We start from the raw sequence: 22,105 nt of genomic DNA on the forward strand, positions 1-22,105 counted from the left end.
CTAAATCTGGTGTAACCAGGGCTCCTTAGCACGAATAGTGGGCAAAGATGGGGGTTATACTCACCCAAAAGTAGGAAGGGGTTTGGCCTCAGATAATAAAATATTATATACAAGTTATGTATGGGGGGGGGTCAGTTTCCTTCTTGCAAGGGTGCCGGTGGGGGTAGGAACAGTGCAGCTCATTGATTATTCTGACCAGGCCGCTTCATAGTTGGTCATTAACCCTTTTACTGCCAGCCATTTTGGTCAAAGCGGAACTTGTATTGCCAGACAGTTTTTGAACATTTTGCACTGTTTCACTTTAGGGGCCTTTCCTCGGGGGGACTTTTAGTTTACCAAGGAAAACAATATATCGTTTTTTTCAGAACAACCTAAGCTTTCAAAATATGGTAGAATTTTTGTGTAATTCCAATTCTGTAACAAGATATAGGCTTCTAAATGTCTAAAAATGCAAAAAAAATCAAATTTTCCATAATATAATCACACATACTAGAAACAAAAATTATTTTATGCACGAATATACAACTGATTTGGAAAGTCCCATGTCTCCTGAACGTGCCAATACCAAATATATATAGTTTTATGGAGATTTCTCACTTGTATAGGTCAAAAACTCCCAGCAGTACACTACCAAATTCCCAAAGCACTGCTCCAAAAAAACTGCATACTTTGGATTTCAAGGCCAAAATTCCACTAACAGAAGGTTTATCCCAGAAAATTGTACATTTTTGGAAAGAACAGATTCTGGGGAATACAGAATAGGCACAACTGTCTGTCTACTCCAAACTATCAAGTCGCAATGCTTTCCTAAAGTTATTGGTTTTTATCAAAATTTGTGATTTTTTTTAAAAATCGCTTCAAAGCTTCTAGTCTATAGTATCTTATCTCCTACAGGTCATAAAGTAACCAAATAAAACACCCTAAATATGAATGCCTGGGGTCCACTGAACAGTTTGATGCCCAATATGTATAGGTTTACCTAAGTATGTGGCATGTAGGGGCCCCAATGTGAACATACCCCATATGAACTGTCATTTCTGTCATTTCAGCTTCTGCAAAATCAACACATTTACATCATTATATGTGGGATGAAGCTAGTAAAAAGTACGCTCACCCCAGAAAGTCATATATTTTTGGAAAGTACACATTCCCCCGAATCTAAAATTGGTACCCATGCCTTTCTACTCCAAAGTACCAAGCCGCACAGCTTTTCTAAAGTTAGCAATTTTGATGACATTTCCAAAAATCCCCTCAAAGCTTCCACTTTGAAGCATCTTATCTCCCACATAGCATTAGGTACCAAGATAAAACACCCTGAATTTGAACGCCAGGGGTCCACTGAACAGTTTGATGCCCAATATGTATAGGTTTACCTAAGTATGTGGCATGTAGGGGCCCCAATGTGAACATACCCCCATATGAACTGTCATTTCTGTCATTTCAGCTCCTGCAAAATCAACACATTTACATTATTATATGTGGGATAAAGCTACAAAAAAGTACGCTCACCCCAGAAAGTCATATATTTTTGGAAAGTACACATTCCCCCGAATCTAAAATGGGTACCCATGTCTTTCTACTCCAAAGTACCAAGCCGCACAGCTTTTCTAAAGTTAGCAATTTTGATGACATTTCCAAAAATCCCCTCAAAGCTTCCAATTTGAAGCATCTTATCTCCCACATAGCATTAGGTACCAAGATAAAACACCCTGAATTTGAACACCAGGGGTCCACTGAACAGTTTGATGCCCAATATGTATAGGTTTACCCAAGTATGTGGCATGTAGGGGCCCGAATGTGAACATACCCCCATATATACTGTCATTTCTGTCATTTCAGCTTCTGCAAAATCAACACATTTACATCATTATATGTGGGATAAAGCTAGTAAAAAGTATGCTCACCCCAGAAAGTCATATATTTTTGGAAAGTACACATTCCCCCGAATCTAAAATGGGTACCTATGTCTTTCTACTCCAAAGTACCAAGCCGCACAGCTTTTCTAAAGTTAGCAATTTTGATGACATTTCCAAAAATCCCCTCAAAGCTTCCACTTTGAAGCATCTTATCTCCCACATAGCATTAGGTACCAAGATAAAACACCCTGAATTTGAACGCCAGGGGTCCACTAAACAGTTTGATGCCCAATATGTATAGGTTTACCTAAGTATGTGGCATGTAGGGGCCCCAATGTGAACATACCCCCATATGAACTGTCATTTCTGTCATTTCAGCTCCTGCAAAATCAACACATTTACATTATTATATGTGGGATAAAGCTACAAAAAAGTACGCTCACCCCAGAAAGTCATATATTTTTGGAAAGTACACATTCCCCCGAATCTAAAATGGGTACCCATGTCTTTCTACTCCAAAGTACCAAGCCGCACAGCTTTTCTAAAGTTAGCAATTTTGATGACATTTCCAAAAATCCCCTCAAAGCTTCCACTTTGAAGCATCTTATCTCCCACATAGCATTAGGTACCAAGATAAAACACCCTGAATTTGAACACCAGGGGTCCACTGAACAGTTTGATGCCCAATATGTATAGGTTTACCCAAGTATGTGGCATGTAGGGGCCCGAATGTGAACATACCCCCATATATACTGTCATTTCTGTCATTTCAGCTCCTGCAAAATCAACACATTTACATCATTATATGTGAGATAAAGCTACAAAAAAGTACGCTCACCCCAGAAAGCCATATATTTTTGGAAAGTACACATTCCCCCGAATCTAAAATGGGTACCCATGTCTTTCTACTCCAAAGTACCAAGCCGCACAGCTTTTCTAAAGTTAGCAATTTTGATGACATTTCCAAAAATCCCCTCAAAGCTTCCATTTTGAAGCATCTTATCTCCCACATAGCATTAGGTACCAAGATAAAACACCCTGAATTTGAACGCCAGGGGTCCACTGAACAGTTTGATGCCCAATATGTATAGGTTTACCTAAGTATGTGGCATGTAGGGGCCCCAATGTGAACATACCCCCATATATACTGTCATTTCTGTCATTTCAGCTCCTGCAAAATCAACACATTTACATCATTATATGTGGGATAAAGCTACAAAAAAGTACGCTCACCCCAGAAAGTCATATATTTTTGGAAAGTACACATTCCCCCGAATCTAAAATGGGTACCCATGTCTTTCTACTCCAAAGTACCAAGCCGCACAGCTTTTCTAAAGTTAGCAATTTTGATGACATTTCCAAAAATCCCCTCAAAGCTTCCACTTTGCAGCATCTTATCTCCCACATAGCATTAGGTACCAAGATAAAACACCCTGAATTTGAACACCAGGGGTCCACTGAACAGTTTGATGCCCAATATGTATAGGTTTACCCAAGTATGTGGCATGTAGGGGCCCGAATGTGAACATACCCCCATATATACTGTCATTTCTGTCATTTCAGCTCCTGCAAAATCAACACATTTACATCATTATATGTGAGATAAAGCTACAAAAAAGTACGCTCACCCCAGAAAGCCATATATTTTTGGAAAGTACACATTCCCCCGAATCTAAAATGGGTACCCATGTCTTTCTACTCCAAAGTACCAAGCCGCACAGCTTTTCTAAAGTTAGCAATTTTGATGACATTTCCAAAAATCCCCTCAAAGCTTCCATTTTGAAGCATCTTATCTCCCACATAGCATTAGGTACCAAGATAAAACACCCTGAATTTGAACGCCAGGGGTCCACTGAACAGTTTGATGCCCAATATGTATAGGTTTACCTAAGTATGTGGCATGTAGGGGCCCCAATGTGAACATACCCCCATATATACTGTCATTTCTGTCATTTCAGCTCATGCAAAATCAACACATTTACATCATTATATGTGGGATAAAGCTACAAAAAAGTACGCTCACCCCAGAAAGTCATATATTTTTGGAAAGTACACATTCCCCCGAATCTAAAATGGGTACCCATGTCTTTCTACTCCAAAGTACCAAGCCGCACAGCTTTTCTAAAGTTAGCAATTTTGATGACATTTCCAAAAATCCCCTCAAAGCTTCCACTTTGCAGCATCTTATCTCCCACATAGTGTTAGGTACCAAGATAAAACACCCTAAATTTGAACGCCAGGGGTCCACTGAACAGTTTGATGCCCAATATGTATAGGTTTACCTAAGTATGTGGCATGTAGGGGCCCCAATGGGAACATACCCCCATATGATCTATCATTTCAGCTCCTGCAAAATCAACACATTTACATCCTTTATGTGGGATAATGCTACAAAAAAAGTACATTCACCCCAGAAAGCCATATATTTTTGGAAAATACACATCCCCCCGAATCTATAATGGGTAAATATTTCTTATTGCTACAAAGTACCAAGCTGTAAAGCTTTCCTAAGTTTGCAGATTTATATGACATTTTCGAAAATCGCATAAAAATGTTGCAATTTGCCGCATTTATCTCTCACAATTTCTTGATAAAGATCAGATAAAGACAAATCACCCCAAAAAGGAACACCGGAGGTCTACTGAACAGTTTGATGCCCAATATGCATAGATATACCAAAGTCTGCGGTATGTACTGAACCCAAAATGAAAATAGCGCATAAGGATTTCTCGCCTGCCAGCTCAGCTTTTGCACACAGAGCCCCCTGTCAGTGTATTATGTGCCAAAACTTCCCCTAACCATACAGTGACCCCCACAAAACCATATATTTTTGGAAAGTACACATTCTGACAAATCCAACAAGGGTAAAGAGTCCTTTCTACACCAAAGTACCAATCTGCAGAGCTTTCCTAAAGTTATTGGTTTTTATGACATTTCAGAAAATCGCCTAAAAATGTTGCAATTTGTCGCATTTATCTCACACAATTTCTTGCGTACAAAGGCAAGTCACCCCAAATAGGAACACCAGAGGCCTACTGAACAGTTTGATGCCCAATATGCATAGATATACCAAAGTCTGCAGTATGTACTGAACCCTAAATGAAAATAGCGCATAAGGATTTCTCGCCTGCCAGCTCAGCTTTTGCACACAGAGCCCCCTGTCAGTGTATTATGTGCCAAAACTTCCCCTAACTATACAGAGACCCCCACAAAACCATATATTTTTGGAAAGTACACATTCTGACAAATCCAACAAAGGTAAAGAGTCCTTTCTTGTATATATATATATATATATAAAATAATTATCTGTGGCCAGCACACCCTTCAATGTTTCATCAAAAAATTTTTTATTGTAGATATATTGTTAAAACCAATGTTTCGGTCCTTATTAGGACCTTTCTCAAGGAAATCCTTGAGAAAGGTCCTAATAAGGACCGAAACGTTGGTTTTAACAATATATCTACAATAAAAATTTCTTTGATGAAACATTGAAGGGTGTGCTGGCCACAGATAATTATTTTCTATACAGACATAATTTTGGCTATGCACCCCGCAGAATATTGAGCCTTGGAGTGTGGACACCATTTGGATTGATATATATATATATATATATATATATATATATATATATAAAGCAGGGCACTCACAGGATTTAAAAGTGTGGTGAAAAAGAAATTTGTTAACAAATAAAGTTTTTTTTTTCCCACCATACTTTTTTTAAGTCCTGTGGTTGCCCTGCTTTACATGACAGTCTATATTTATTCTCTCTAATAAGTAAATGCAGCTATTTTTTGCATTTGTGCAATAACATTTTTAAATAAAATAAGGATTACAATGCCAACCAACTGTGTAGTAAGTGTAGTAAGTTGGAGAGAGGCAAAAAAGGGGAAAATACACTCTGGGCCTGGATTTATAAACATGGGTGCTAAATTAAACGATCACAGTTACCTATAGCAATCAATTAGATCTTTGCTTTCATCTTATTGTATTGCTGGGTAACCATAAGGAGAAGCAGTTTTTTCTGTCACTTCAACAATTTTATTCAGTACAGCTCCCAACATGCAAGCTACAGCCCCCCCACTGCGCCCCAAGGCAATTTTGTACAATATTTTAATGTAATATAATAACAGTGTATTAAACAGGGCTATGGCTAAATAAGTGTAATTCATAATAAATATATAATAAATAATATCCAATTTAGATTACTGCCTTAATATTACTTTGCTTTAGGAAACCGTTAATGGATCAGAGCTGGGCAGCCATTTGGGGGTACAGGGAGTCCAAGCCTAATGGGCCCATCATTTCTAAAAACAATAATTAAATACAGTCTAGTATACTATATATAAATATATATATATTTAGCATATTTTGTATTTTACGGAGAAAAAAGTGTGTTTTCGATGGCAGCCCTGCCTATCTGCCAAATACCTGTGTCTCTCAGTCAGAGCCAGCATTAAAGTCATCTCCAAAGTACATTTTTAGAAAAAAAATTATTTTCATAATACAATATCTACAGAAGATTCAATTCCTATAGATTATGAGGCCAGGCCTATGGCAGAGTTTTGTACAAACTGAACAAGCGCTTACTCCAGGGAACAACACCACCTTTCCAATTACAGAAAGTTGAAGGTTCTAGTTCATCTACATTATCCAGATTCACTGCACACCCCACTATTCATATCTAGAGCTCCCCTGTTTGTCTTAAATAAGCCCTGCTATGTATAATTGCATTTTCCTGCATCTGCTAGGTGTCTGTGTATTTGTACTATGCATATTGTTATGTTGGGTTGAAAACCGCGACACACTGTTCTTCTACTTTGGCTTATTCTTCCGCTTCTTCTTCTTCTTCTTCTTATTCTTAGCGCCCCCCATTTTCTAAACGCTACTCCTCCTACAGTTTTAGGGGTACAACACCCAAACTCCCCACACTTCTTCGCCCTATAGCGGACCAGGTTGCTTGTGCTTTTCAAAGCGATTGTGCCCCCCGTCTTTTTGTGGCGCTGCTCCGAACCCCCCAATTTTTCCATTGACTTTGGCAGGGAAGATTTTCAAACTGCTGCCGCACTTGCAGCTTTCAAGCTACACCCCCCAAACTTGAATAACATAATAATGGGGTCACCCCGAATGAAACAGCAATATTTGTTGGATGACCCCAATGTGGGAGAGGCCAACAACAGCCAATCAAATTTCACCCATTGACTTTTATGGGGAAATTGAAACTGCTGCCAATCTTACAGCTTTGAGGCTACACTCCCCAAACTTGAATCACATAATCATGGGCTCAGCCTGAATGAAAATATGATGATTGTTGGATGCCCAAAAGTGGGCAGAGCTGTGAACAGCCAATCAGATTTTACCTATTGATTTGACGGAAATCCAACCTGCTGCCATTCTCACAGTAATAACACCGGGGTCCCCAAACTTTTTACACTTGGTCACTAGGGGACTGCAGTTTTAGTTTTGAAAAGTGGGTGGAGCCACCAACAGCCAATCAAATTTCACCTATTGCTTTTTATTGGTTTGATGCCAGGGTTTCCAAACTTTGCACAGTCAGTCACTGGGTGACTACGCATTCAAGTTTAAAAAAAAAAAAAAAATTTGCAAAGTGGGAGGGGCCAACAACAGTCAATCAAATTTTACCCAATGACTTTCATGGTAAAAATGGAACTGCTGCTAATCTTGCAGCTTTGAGGCTACACTCCCCAAACTTGAATCACACAGTCATGAGCTCAGCCTGAATGAAAATATGCTGATTGTTGGACACCTAAAAGTGGGAGGAGCTGTGAACAGCCAATAAGATCTTACCTATTGACTTGGTGGAAATCCAACCTGCTGCCATTCTCACAGTAATAACACCGGGGTCCCCAAACTTTGCATGGTTAGGCACCAGGTAACTGTGGTACAAGGTAAGAAAAAGTGGGTGGAGCCACCAACAGCCAATCAGAGTTTACCTATTGACTTTCAATGGGGAAATTCAATCTGCTGCCATTCTGAAAGTATTAACACCAGGGTCCCCAAACTTTTCACAGTTGGTCACTAGGGGACTGCAGCTTTAGTTTTGAAAAAGTGGGCGGGGCCACCAACAGCCAATCAGATTTTGCCTATTGACTCTAAATTGGGAAATTCAACCTGCTACCATTCTCACAGTATTAACACCAGGGTCCCCAAACTTTTCACAGTTGGTCACTAGGATACTGCAGTTTTAGTTTTGAAAAAGTTGTCGGGGCCACCAACAGCCAATCAGATTTCACCTATTGAATTTTATTGGTTTGATGCTAGGGTTCGCAAAATTTCCACAGTCACTGCGTGACTTCATACTCAAGGTTAGAAAAAGTGGGCGGGGCTGCCAAAAGCCAATCACATTTCTATCATTGTTTTCAGCGGGGAAATTTTAACTGCTGCCATTCTCACGTTTTAAGTCAGGGTCCCCAAACTTTGCACAGTTTGTCACTGGGTGACTATGTTTCATGTTTAGAAAAGTGGGTGGGGCCAACAACAACCAATCAGATTTCACCTATATACTTCATATGTTTAAATTTAAACTGCGGCCATTCTTTAAATATTAATACTAAGGTCTCCAAACTTTGCAGAGCAGGTAACTGCGGTTCAGAGTTAGAAAAAGTGGGTGGAGCCACCAACAGCCAATCAGATTTTAACTATTGATTTTCAATGGGGAAATTCAACCTGCTGCCATTCTCACGGTATTAACACCAGGGTCACTAGGGGACTGCATTTTTAGGTTTTAAAAAGTGGGTGGAGCCACCAACAGCCAATCAGACTTCACCTATTTTTTTTTTTTTTGTCTAAATTTAAAATGCTGCTTTTCTCACACTATTTATGTCAGGGTTCCCAAACTTTGCACAGTCAGTCACTGGATGACTACATATTGAGGGTTAGAACAAGTGGGAGGAGCCACCAACAGCAAATCCATTTCCACCTATTAGATTTCATTGGTTTATATTTAAACTGATGCCATTATTTAAATATTAATTCCAGGGTTGTTAAAGTTTCCAGAGTTAGTCACTGGGTATTTGCTGTTCAAAGTTTGAAAAAAAAAAAAAAAAATCACAATCACATTTCACCTATTTACTTTCAATGGTGAAGTGTATAATGCTGTCAGTCTCACAATTTTTATGCCTGAGTCCCAAAAATTTGCAAAGTTGGTCACTGGGGGACTGCAGTTAAAAAATAGGAAAAGTGGGTTGGGCCACTAACAGCGAAACAGATTTCATCCATTGAATTTTATTGGTTTAAATTTAAAATGCTGCCATTCTCACACTATTTATGCCAGGGTGCCCACTGTTTGTCACTGGGTGACTTCAACTCAAGGTTAGAAAAGGTGGGCGGAGCCACCAACCCCCAATCACAATTCACCTATTGACTTTTATTGGTTTAAGTTTAAACTGCTGCCGTTCTTTAACTATAAATCCTAGGGTCCCTAAACTTTGCAGAATTAGTCACTGGGTAACTGCAGTTCCAGGTTAGAAAAAGGGGGTGGAGCCACCAACCGCCAATCAGATGTCACTCGTTGACTTTGAGTGGGGAAATTTAAGTTGCTGCCATTCAGACACTATTAAAACCAGGGTCCCCAAACTTTGCACAGTGGTTTTTACTGTATTACTGTGCTCCAAGGTTAGAGAAAGTGGGCAGAGCCCATTCAGTGACGTCATGTTTTTCAACCCAACATGAAGTTTGTTCTCAAACTTCCCTTTCTAGTTTTAAATGTTATCTAATTGCTAGGGCTCAACCAACACTAGGCAGCAGTTTGGAAGTAAAAATAGGAAAGTGCAAAATATAAACCAAAGCAATAAAAAATAAGAACTATAAACCTGCAGCCTCAAAACCAGTGTGTGTGTGTCACCCTGATAACCATATAACATTGTCAGTTGGAAGAAGGCACAATGGGGGCGGTCTAATAAGGCAAATATTATAAAAAATGATGAGAAAAAAGTGAAAATTTGCTCATAATAGTTAGATCTGTAAACATAATAAAACTTTAAGAATTAACTGCCCCCTCTACTGCAAAGAGTCAGCAACCTGGCATGCAATGCTCTCTTAAGGTGGCCATATGCGCACACAGACAAACATTATTATCTGTGTGTATAATAGGCCACTAATCACAAGCAACATCCACATACTATGGATATGGATATAAAGCAGGTTCCACTTCTGCTGGAAGTGGAGTCAGGCTTATAGAATGCGTGGCTCATTGTATGCAATCCTTCCATTCATATGGGCCAATAGGCTGGAGAACGTAGACAATCAACCCATGTATGGCAATCATTTGAGTAGGAGGAAATTCATTTAACTACACACAGTTTAGAAAAAGTGTAAGAAGTAGAACTGACAACAGTATTTATTTTTGCTGTACTATTAGAAACAATAAGTTTTCTGAAAATTAACTACTCCAGTAATACTAGGCATGTGCCAGAGGAAAGGGGCTAGTGCTGGGTTTAACTCATTGCCTGCCAAATTCCTACATGCTGGCAGATAAAAGCACAAACTATAAAGAACATATCTGCCAGTGCAGAGGGTTAGGAGTAATGACAGCCCATGGGCGACAACAACCCAAGTGGGCTATCATGATGGTCCTGTGATGACTGTCATGACAGAACAGATCCAATTGCATGTCTGCTATTTGTGCTGTGCAGCACTCTGCAGACCCCCAGGACCCCTCTAGCAATGACAGTGTCCCTTCTGCTTCAGAAAGTAGCCTTCATTTACATACTTCCATGCTCAACACACATTTTAGTTTTTTTTTTTTTGTTGCATTTATTTTTTACACCGTCACAACTTTTCAAAGCGTACACACGTGTATACACAAACACTCACAAAAGGGTTTTTTACTTTTTTCATTTTACCATTTTGTATGTTGTTTTTCACCTAAAATGTGATTATTTGGCAGCGAAACTTCAGCAAAAATCCGTCATGAAACTTTTTGCCCAACAAATGTGTTTCATGTTTTTTTTGCCATTTTGCTAATTTTCCTATCATTTTGCAAATTTTTAGGTAAGTGTAAAGGGACAGATTTGCTCATCACTCATACCACATAATTAGGTAAACAGAATGGGGTATGTCAATGACATGTTAGAAATAAAATGCTGCAATGTGGAAGCTTTGATGTGATTTTCAGAAATTATAAAAGCTGCCAACTTTAGCCTGGTACTTTTAGTAAATCTCTGGCATCCATATTTAGGGCTATTTTCTTTGTAAAAAATTGTGCATGATAAATGCAGCAAACTGCAACGTTTTTAGGCAATTTTCAGAAATAGCATAAGTCGCTAACTCTCTACATGCCACATATTTAGGTAAACCTATGCACAAAGAAGACCAGTAGACCCCTGGCATGTATACGTAGGATTGTTTATGTTAGTCCTAATGACCTGCAAAAGATAAGATCCTGTGATATACAATCAAAAATATGTATATATTTAAAAAAAAAAAAAAATTGAAAGCTATTTTGGATTTGTGCAGAATGTGTAGATCCCAAAAATGTATAGTTTCCTTGGGTAAACCTAGCATTAGAGGACTTTGAAATCTAAAGTATGCAGATTTCTTGAGTGATGCTTTGTATATTTTGTGGTGGAGTGCTGGGAGTGTTTGACCTATACAAGTTAGAAATGTCCACAAAACTATATATATATTTGGTAGTGGCGCATTTGGGAGACATGAGACTTTCCCATATCAGTTGGGTTTTTTGTGCATAAAATGACTGATATATAAAAATGATTTTTTTCTCTCTTTATAGATACTAGCAGATTTTGAAAGTGAAAGAGTACAAAATGTTCAAAAACTGTCTGGCAAATAAAAGTGCCACTAGTAACCAATTTGTCTGGCAGTGAAAGGATAAGTTGTAGTATTGCAGTGCCAAGTCACTAATAAACAAGGAACCTCGTTCCTTTGGGGCGACAGTTTCAAAAACATTCTGCTTGTTAAGTTTTAGCATTAGTTTGCGGAGCTTAGTTCATACATAGTCAGCATGGGCTTCTCTTTCATTTAGAGCTTAACGATTTTGCATATCATTAGTTCAAACACAACAACCAAAGAAAATCTATCATAGCCAAGGCTTATTCTTTAAAACCTGTTTATCAGATCTGCATTGCAATCATACACAATATCAAACAGTTGGCTTGTTTGCAAATCAAATCCACTGATAATACAAAGTAGATCAGTATTATCCATAAATACAATCACAAAATGCTTTTTTTTTTTAATTTTACGTTTCTTACCTTACTTAAGCTATTTAAACAACTAAAAAGACAGGAGTGTTTACAACCGGATACTGTTTATCATTACACTTCCAAGGGAAGTCAGACAAATGAACACAATGACATTCAGTTTTTTGCTTGGAATAAGAACTACAATACACCAAGGACACTGGCTTGAATACCAGTGGCAGGTTTTAAGATAGATTTAAATATAGATACATGTGCACAAGAATGCATCTTTAGCTGACTCCAGAAACCATTACTTTGGAGCAGCAGTTCCATCAAAGGAGCATATCCTTAGACAATTAATCTTTTTCATGAGACAGAAGATGACTATTAAGTTTTTCTTCTGATCCAAACCTCAGTAGGCATTTCCTGCATTTATGGGGCATATCTGTAGAATGCCTGAAATCTAAGTGAGTTTTCAGATCTTCAAGTTGACCAGTCGAATACTCACAATACTGGCACAAATAGACCCCTTCAGAGGAATGCAAATTTAAATGCTGACTGTATTCTAACATGCCAGAAAAGCCTTTCCCACAATCATCACAAACATGAGGGAAAAATCGTGTGTGTTCAATCGCTACATGCCTATTCACATTAGTATGGAGCCGACTGCTGAACCCACACACTTGGCAAACAAAAAAGTTTTTGGATTTATCAAAGCTAATTTTGTTTAAAAGGCTGAACTGCCCATGTTCTCCGTTGTTATAGGCGTCGCTCAGTTCTATTAGCCGGCACGTGTGTTCATTAACAACATGGCTGTGCAGATCTTCTGGATCATTGGTCTCATGCTCACAGAACTGACACAAGTATTGTTCGTCACAGCTATGCTCTTGGAAGTGAAGGTAAAGTTCACTACTTGTACAAAACTGCAAGTCACATTGCTCACACCAGTACAGGAAGTCATTGAAGTGAGCATCTGCCACATGCTGATTAAGGCTTTCAAAGGAACTGGTCTTGTAGTCGCAGTGTTTACAGACTAACTCCTCCTCCTCCTCATGCAGCTTCCCATGTTCCAGTAGTAACTCCTCACTCAAGAAGGTTTGCTTGCACACCTTGCAGATGTGAGACTCTGCGCACTTGTGTTTCAAAATCATGTGCTGCTTTAAATCAGAGAAATACTTGCTGTTGTAATCACACTGCTCACATCGAAATAGGCCGCTACTGTTGGCCCTCAGTAAGGGCCACTTTTGTGGAGTGGTCAGATTGGAAGATGGACTGTTTTCAGGACTTTCATTCATCTGAAGTGGGATATCTTTTATTTCCTCTTCAATGGCAGGTGATGGAACACTCTCTGCCTCTTCTGTGAGAACCTCTACAATTACATCTTCATGAACTGGCTGAGGTATTATTGTTGGGGAATCACAAACATCTGTGATGTCTCCATTAACACTGAGTTCTTCTGTAATGCAAACAGAATGACAAAATAAATAAACACGTCCTGCAAAACCAGACCTGAAAGCAAGCAAACCCGTACTTGGCTTTAACATGAAACTGCATTTGTCTTTTACACTGACAAAAGCATTCCTGTCATGTTTTTTTAATCTTAAAAGTGCAGTTACTGTTCTGGCCACCTGTGTAATGCACACTCACTTGGCAGTGGTTGAACTTATGATATATAAGGGAGCAGCGATTACAAGCAAGACTTTGTTCATTGTGTTTTGTGCTCTCGACAACAAACTAGGGTACAATCTCACTTTCTTAGAAAGAAAAAAAAATGCTACAATGGTTGGCTCAAATAATACAATGATTTTTGCCTTTATATTAACTTTTAGTTTTACTATCTGCTTGTTGGGGGGGTCAATCAGTTATCTGAATCAGTTATTCTTATTAGTGCTTAGGTTTAACTACATAAGTCTTCTTTATTTGCTTTATAAGGCAGAAGTTCTGTGTCTGTTTATAACTAGGATTTTACGAAGTGCTACATTGCACCAAACTAGCTCATTATAGCAATCATTAGATCTATGTTCCAGCTATGTACCGAACACTAATTTACATATGTAAATTAGGCCATGGAAAGGTTACATTTTCAACTTCCGCATTTACTTGACAAAAAGTCATGTGATTTTAAGGATTCGGATACGGTTCTGACAGGATTGTGGATCCGACTGAATCCTGCTAAAAAAGGCCAAATCTTGTCCGAATCCTGGATTATAAACTAAATGTCTGCTGAAAAGTAGTCCCTGACTGGTTGTTGTTGGTTAACTGCCGAATGAAATTTAACAAGGTTAGTAAATCAACCACCCTATATGATATTTTTGAATCCTGAACAGGAATAATTACAATTATTAACATAGGAATGCTTACCAAGTAAACAGGAAAACAACCCTACAGAAATTATAAAGAATTTATTTATGAAAGTTATGCATAATACATTTTTAGCGAATAATTTTCAAATTGGAAAATTTAGGATAATTGTATCCCTTTAAGATGGGTTAGGGTGGAGCTTTCTGTTTGCCAGCCAAACAACAAAATATCCTCTTCTCACTTATCAGCAAAAAACAGCCGAGACAAAATATATGGGACTTACCTTCAATCTCTTGAGGTTTGGGATCCACTTGTACTATTGGACAGACACTGTAACAGTGGTCAAAGAATATTCCATTGTTTTCTGTAGTTTTCACCGGACCAGCAACATCTGTAACCAAAGGGGGAAAATAATTTGATTTAGATTCTCAACACATATTAAATACTGTGCATTTTTACTCAAACACACATTTTAAAATATTTGAGTGCAACTGTAATGTACACCAATCTCATTTGCAATATCTTAGACATCAGCTCCTCCATCTAATGACTATCCACAAAGTAAGACAAGTTAGGTAACCTACCAGCATATACTGTTACTGATACAGGATACTTATGACTATATCACGTACATAAAGCTCATTTAATTACTTAGAAAGTAGGTAAATACTGAGCCTGTGAGGGGTACTCTATGTTCCCAGGTTTGTAGAAATCTGCAATGCATTACCACAAAACGTGAATTTTGTTTTTTTAAATGTGCAACTTGTGCCTCAGTAGCTAGGGTGCAGGCACATGGAGCAAATTTTGGCCCAGAAACACGTACACATTTTTGTATCAAAATCCATTCCACCGGGTAAACTTAACCTGCTTAAAATGGTATTTCTCCCTAAATTTAACTACACCTTTTTAGTCCCCGGTAATCCCCAGAGCCTAATGGTTTAATCACCTTAATAAAATAATTCTGGGATTTCTCTGAGCTAGTGCACATCCCCGCCTCAATATAAAAATCTTACAGGCGCCCAGAACCAAAGGCGGGCTGGCATTGCCAGATTTTAAACTGTATTTTTGGGCCAGTCAGCTTGTTTATGCACACTGGTGGTTCACGCCAGCAGCAGACAACCCAGCTGTCATGCTTGAAGCCACGGCCCTTTAGTTCTTTAGAAGCTCTAACTAAACTCCCCTACCGAGGCCCCTCACGCTACTACCGCACCACTACCCCAATGCTCACTGTGATTACGATCTTTCTAAGATCTCTCCAACAAACACAGAAATCCCCTCAGATTTGGTCTCCTCAAACTCCTTTATGGGGCAATCCAACACTGGACCATTTTGACTATGCCCGAGATTAGTCAATGGGCAAGTAAAGGCATCAAGACAGCTTGAGTTTCAGCTCCCCTCTGCCATGTATTTCCGCTACCTACAACTCAGGCATGCCTTTTACGCCCAGTTCCCTATTAGACGATATAGGTGACGGATACTTCACTTGAAAAATACCTGCATAGACCGGACTTGAGTAAGGCTATGTCGTGGTTTTATAGTCTACTATGGCAATCCACCCCAAACTCCCTAGCTAAGGCCAAGGCTAAATGGCAGAGCGATATACCAGACCTGGATGATGAAATAAATGTGGGATGATGCTCTTGACCAGATTCCCGAAATAATGTCAATCAGAGATGGGTTTATTAAATTTATTAACCGTGATGATTAGCAAAGATACCCCCTCAAACATCAGACCTATGTCCAAAATGTAATACAGCAGTAGGCTCATTTCTTCATGTATTTTGGGAATGTCCAGCCATTCAACAACTATGGTCAGCAGTACTGAAATACATCAATGAAACACTGGCTTTTCCCAACATTCACTCTCCAAAGATATGTTTATTGGGGGGTGCTAGAGGACTTGGGGTTATCGGTATATCAACGGTTGTGTTACTTGCTATTGCTATTCTATGATAAAAAAGCCATTTTGTTAAATTGGAAATCAACAACTGCCCCCTCGCTTACCCTCTGGAAAAAACTAGTCAATGATGTGCTACCTAAACAAAATTTGGTCTACATTTCCAGAGGCTGTCCAGACAGGCTCGCTAAAGCTCTGTATACCTTCCTCTTTGTCCTTCTTTCTTTCTCTCTTTCCTTTAAACTGTTATTTTTGTTGTTAAAACTCTAAATAAAAACTTAGAAAAAAAAAAAAAAATTTGGGTGTAGATCATACAAGTTAGTGAATACCATTGGAATTAGCCCTGTGCCAGTGTTTCTCAGCATACATATAAAGTCAGCCAAAAAACAACCAATCTGCTTGCTCCTCCTGTTTGTACTGCAGGCACTGCGCCAGACATACGGAACACATTTCGGAGTGAAAATGCATACACAGTAACACAGTTAATACAGGGTATGAAATAGTCAAAAGTTCATCAAGTTCAACCCATCCAAATTACCCCCAGTGCATATAAATATATACACAAACCTTTACAGACCTATCAATACACTCACATATATAAACTATATATACACTGATACCTATACTAAACTGTTTAGAATAGGTACCTTTAAGGGGTGGTTAACCTTTAAGTTAACTTTTAGTATGTTATAGAAAAGCCAATTCTAATTAATTTTTTAATTAGTCTTTATTATTTGTTTTTCATAGTTTTTGAATTATTTGCCTTCTTCTAACTCATTGCAGCTTTGCAATTCTTGTTAGGCACCCCTCAGTGAGTAACCCCTTCCTTCTCCTTTAAGAGAGAAAAAAAAAAATGTACTGTTAGTGCATGTTATGACAACATGCATTTGGGTGATTATTTACAGCTGCCAGAGTTTCAGCCATGATTACATACAAATCTATGCAAAGAGATTTACAAAACCTCTGCAATTCATATTTATGATGCATTATGTTGGTATCTAGAAACCTGTGGGAGATTACATCTTGTAAATTGCAAGAAGCCATGATTTTTCAATGTTTTTAGAATTTATTTATGAAAATCGTAAACTTGAGGAAAGCATTGCAGTTTTGGGAAGAAATACATTTTTACCTATTTTTGAATTTGTCAGAAAGCCTTTCCACTAAAAACATGGTTTCCTAGGGTAAACCTACTGTTGGGCCCTTGAAATCTAAAGTATGCAGATTTACGGAGCAGTGCCGTAACATAGTGGTAGGCAAAACAGTGCGATTAAAGGGAATATTACGGGATATCATTGTGTTTGCATTTTCAGGATATTTTTGCTAACTGATGGAAAGAACACAATTTGTAAGAAAGAATCAAAGATTTAGGATCTATTATGCAGAAACCTGTTTCCCAAAGTGCTCTGAACAGCTACAGTGCCATGTTTCCTCATTCATCCTTTTGCTTGATATGTTATTAGTTTCTAATAAGAAAATACCTTGCAACTGATGTTATCTAATGCAACATAAATCAAATCAACTGCATATTTTTATATGATGTTAGTAAATATAATATAATGATCCCATACCTTCACCTGTCAGTCATGAGAAGGCTGTTGTTTATATAGCTCACAAATACAAAAAAAAAAAAAATACAGTGGCCAGTTTAGAGATATAAATACTTTTGAACCCTAAAGAATTTACCAGGAGGAGGAACAGCGGAACCCTGCCCAGCATATCGTGATGGGAAAGAAGTCTTCCTTTTTCTTTTCTTTGGATGCTCATTCATGTCGCGGCAAGCTGCACACAGAAGAAACACTTACTCAAAGGGCATTAAAACAAGATTTGACACACAGAACAAAAAATAATCCTTTATCTTAGCGAGAGGCACACTCACATGAATATATTTTTACAGTTACGTAGAACAGATCTAACTCCATTTACAATTTAAGTGAGTGTGCTTGTCTGGTGATTGAACAGATAGTGCAAGACTGGAAATGTCTGCCTGGCCCAGTTAGCAAGCGACTGTGCAACGAAACAACTTCACGCTATATCAGTCCCAGTGTCCACTCCACAGGTTGTGGATGCACAAGAAACTGCGGTTCGCTCACACAACCATAAGACCCCAGAGAGCTGAAAAGGAACTTTTCAGAGGATTTTCATCAAATATGTCATATTATTTGTGCTCATTATTACCTCCTTTACACCACTATGTAGCCCTGCAAATAAGTGCAAGTCGTTACCTGCTATACATCCACCACTGCAAATTTTTTAACCATGCTAACTGCTGCCCTGTACTTGGAAGTAAATCAATTTTTCCATAAGGGAAGACATTATTCCTTCATTTTGAAGCATTCAATTTTCTATCCCTTTAGAGAGAACATGGCGTTGGGACCAACATTCCCTCTAATTCCTTCACGGCTATGTGCGCAAAGAAGTTCTTTTGTGCTCAGATGTTAAACTTGTGTGTGCATTTTTGAAAAGTGTGCTAAGGTCAGAATAGTACAAAATTGTGTGTTTTTTTTTTTTTTTTTTTTTTAAATACACAAAATTCTGTTGTGCGTGCCCACACTTAATAGGGAACTGATACAGTACTTACAGCAGATTTCCTATTCACTCAAACTACACACAGGAAGAGCTGATACAACCAATAACGGGCAACCACTAAGCCTGTAAGAAAATGAAAACAAAACTGTAAAAGAAACACAAATGCTCTTGATTTTGTTTTGCACAGTTAAATTTAAAATTCTGGCCCCCAATACATTCTATCAAATCATAGTACTGGAGCTGCATAATGCATTTTTGAGCAAATAGTGATTATCTGTACAGCATAAAACTACACTATCAAATTGGGTTTTATGTCCAAATTCACCCTGTGTATTGTGCTCTACTGGTTAGTTTGGTTGTATCAGTTGAGCAATCACATTAGACAGATTGTACATTAAGCCAAATTGTACAGTATCCTATGCTCAGCTTGCAGGTGGATATCGAAGAGAGTCAGAATGATTTTATATTAAATTTGCAACTCTATATGGGCCCTAAAATGGAGTACACAATCAGCATTCTGCACAATAAGTGACAAATTATTGTAGATAAAGAGGAATGACTACATGCTGCAAAGGCTGCACACATTAAAGCAGCTCTGCACCCTTTAGCCTCCATCTATGTAGCCCACTAGTCTGCTTGTAAAAAAAGAAAATTCCTGAATGATGGCCTAATTGAAAAATAAGTCTTCAGCATTCAGAACAGTCTGGGACTTTTTTTTTTCTTTGTATGCACACAAGGCACTATGTTAAAGGACATGTAAACCCCACACACAAAAACGTAATCAGTGAACAGCCTCTTTGAAATCTTTAAATACCTGGCACTAGGGCTGGGCGGTATGACCAAAAATTTATATCACGGTATTTTTCAAAATTATATCGGTGTCACGGTATTTGACGGTATTTTTTTTTCCAATTAACATTGGTGGCCAGGGCCCCTAAATATTGCTATTGAGACAATTAGTAGTGCTGGGCGGTATACCGGTTTAACCGGTATACCGGTTTTTTAAAAAAAAATGGTATGAGTTTTAAACATACCGCTATACCGGTATGCGCGCCTCCTGCTGTTTTTCTCCAATCACATCCGGGTTGCGCCCGTGCGTACGTGACGTCGGCGCGCATGTGACGTCAGCGCGCACGCGACGTCGCTAGGACGCATCGCTGGAGCTGGAGGAACAACAAGTTGGGTAAGTTCTGCTGGGGGGTTGTGGCTGGGGTTGGGGGGGTTGTGGCTGGGGGGGCTGGCTGGGGGGGTTGTGGCTGGGGTTGGTGTTGGGGGGGGCTGGGGTTGTTGGGGTTGTTGTTGGGGGGGGTGGGGGGCCACCAATATTTATTATTTATTTTTTATTTATATACCGTCAAATACCGTGATACCGATATAATTTTGAAAAATACCGTGATATAAATTTTTGGTCATACCGCCCAGCTCTAACAATTAGTATTTAATCCACAGGGAACAAAGTTGAAAATATATGGAAAGGCTTGTGTTGGTACAATTCCTCAGAGGTTCTAAATCGGTATATGAAGCACTGCTTCATGCAGTTCTGTACTTGGAATGTGCAATTTTGTATGGTTTGTCCCAGTGAGGCGCCAGTAGAGGGAGCATGTGACCAGCTAAGCAGGAAGCTTTCCCCCCCACTTTCCTCTTATAATTAGGATTATTATTTATAAGCACCACCCCCCATACAGCAAGTTGGCCAGCGATGCGGCCCGTGCCGCTTCTGTTGCCGCTTCGGGTCGCGCCCCGTGCGTACGTGACGTCAGTACGCACGGGCGCACCCCGATCTTCACCGGTATGGGGGTATTTCAAAAATGAATATCGTTTTTAAAAAAAAAAAAAACGGTATTCGGTATATGGCGGTATACCGCCCAGCACTACCTGGCACACTGGTTGTCCCCTTTATCACTTAGATTTCCTTCTCCTCCTCTAACCCACTCGGCCCCCTCCCTCTGGAATTTGCTTTGGCTGTTGGCTTGTGGGCATGCTCAGTTGTTCTAAACTCAGATTATTAAACACGCCCCCCAGTCTAGCAGCCAGTGAAGAGACGGCATTGCTGCCTAGTAGCTGCCGGCTTCAGTTTTTTTCTCCTAACCTCCTCTCCTTAGCTCAGCTCAAACAAAGCAGAACTTTTATCAAAGACAGTTGTGCCTGTGTGAGCCTGTATTCTTGATGAAATGTATGCTGAATAAGGGTCTGTGTGTGTGTATATGCTGTTTGCAGATTTAAATGTATCAGAGGAAATATGGCCACCAGGTGAAAGCTGCTATTTGCTTTAGGAAAATGTGATGGTGCTGGCAAGCGTAGGGGATATATGCAGTACAAATGATGCCATTTGGGTGGGGGAGACGTGCCCAACTGATATACATTGTAGGCAAATGTAGGCTTTACATGTCCTTTAAGAAAAACTTGCATACATTCCTGTGGTTCAAGTATATGTGATTGGACTTAAAACCAGAACCTATAACTGGTTCTAAGGACTTGTACGCAATTTTTGATGTCCAAAATGACATCAGCCTTCAGTACTAGTCAGTAGATACAAGAGAATGCCCTGAATCTGGTTTCCAATATTAGAAGTCACAGTGAGATGTGAATAATAAATAAAGAATGTATTAGCCCACAAAGATATCTATTTTATTATTACTACGGCTCATGCTCAGTTGGTGTTTCTGGCAACACACAGGCTACATACTATACAGCTTTATGATGAGATATAAAGGCAAGAAATGAGTGTTCCCTGTAAAAGTTCTCTGCTCAATAAGAACTCGTTGTGCAGGTACCAAGCTCTATATAGCGGGTGTCCCAATAAATGACTGATGGGGACAAAGACAGATCTATTTACAAACTCGTATTCTTCCTAGCCATAGGGAAATAGGAGAATATGTGAATGTATACATGATGAATTGCACCATGTAAGTGTGTGAGCCTGGGATAATAGCCACACTGCCTGTGCGACACACACACACACACACACACACACACACACACACACACACACACACACTACGTGAGTCCGTTGTACACACATTACGAGACTCTAACACACACACGTAATATAATCACTAAACCTCATACAAAAATAGGGAATGAATGCCTGGGCCTCAATTAGAATCAAAATGAGAAATCCTAGCCCCTGCAAACTGATTTGCACGATTAAAAGTAGCACAAGATATTGCAAAAAAGGCATCTCCTCTATGGCATCCATCTTGAGTCTCACCTGAGTTCCTCAGAGGGCCACGGAATTAAGCGTACACCAAATGGATCGAAATAACCCAGGACATGTCCTTCTCTAGCTGACAGGCCGGGAACTTAACCAACATGGAGATCACTCCTCCCCAAGGCCCCAGACCAACGACGGACAAAATGGAAAGAGA

At 39.2% G+C, this 22,105-nt stretch overlaps 1 protein-coding gene across 3 annotated transcripts; it reads right to left on the minus strand.

Annotated features, from left to right (window-relative positions):
* Nucleotides 1-11,923: 11,923 nt before the first annotated feature.
* znf639 (zinc finger protein 639) lies at nucleotides 11,924-22,105 on the minus strand. 3 transcript variants are annotated; one of them, NM_001006815.1, is given in 6 exon segments: nucleotides 12,058-12,495; nucleotides 12,497-13,469; nucleotides 14,598-14,705; nucleotides 17,895-17,990; nucleotides 18,790-18,860; nucleotides 21,949-21,963. In NM_001006815.1, coding segments are annotated over 4 exon segments (1,173 nt in total). In that variant the 5' UTR covers nucleotides 17,980-17,990; nucleotides 18,790-18,860; nucleotides 21,949-21,963; the 3' UTR covers nucleotides 12,058-12,488.

Source organism: Xenopus tropicalis, chromosome 5 (assembly GCF_000004195.4).
Source record: "Xenopus tropicalis strain Nigerian chromosome 5, UCB_Xtro_10.0, whole genome shotgun sequence".
Classification (NCBI taxonomy): domain Eukaryota; kingdom Metazoa; phylum Chordata; class Amphibia; order Anura; family Pipidae; genus Xenopus; species Xenopus tropicalis.

Coding starts and splice junctions, on each gene's coding strand:
- znf639 (XM_012962889.2), bottom strand. CDS start 17,979: ATGAATGAGCATCCAAAGAAAAGAAAAAGGAAGACTTCTTTCCCATCA. Junction 14,706..17,894: donor TTCCGCTGTTCCTCCTCCTG/GTAAATTCTTTA, acceptor CTTTGGTTACAG/ATGTTGCTGGTCCGGTGAAA. Junction 13,470..14,597: donor CAAACCTCAAGAGATTGAAG/GTAAGTCCCATA, acceptor TTTGCATTACAG/AAGAACTCAGTGTTAATGGA.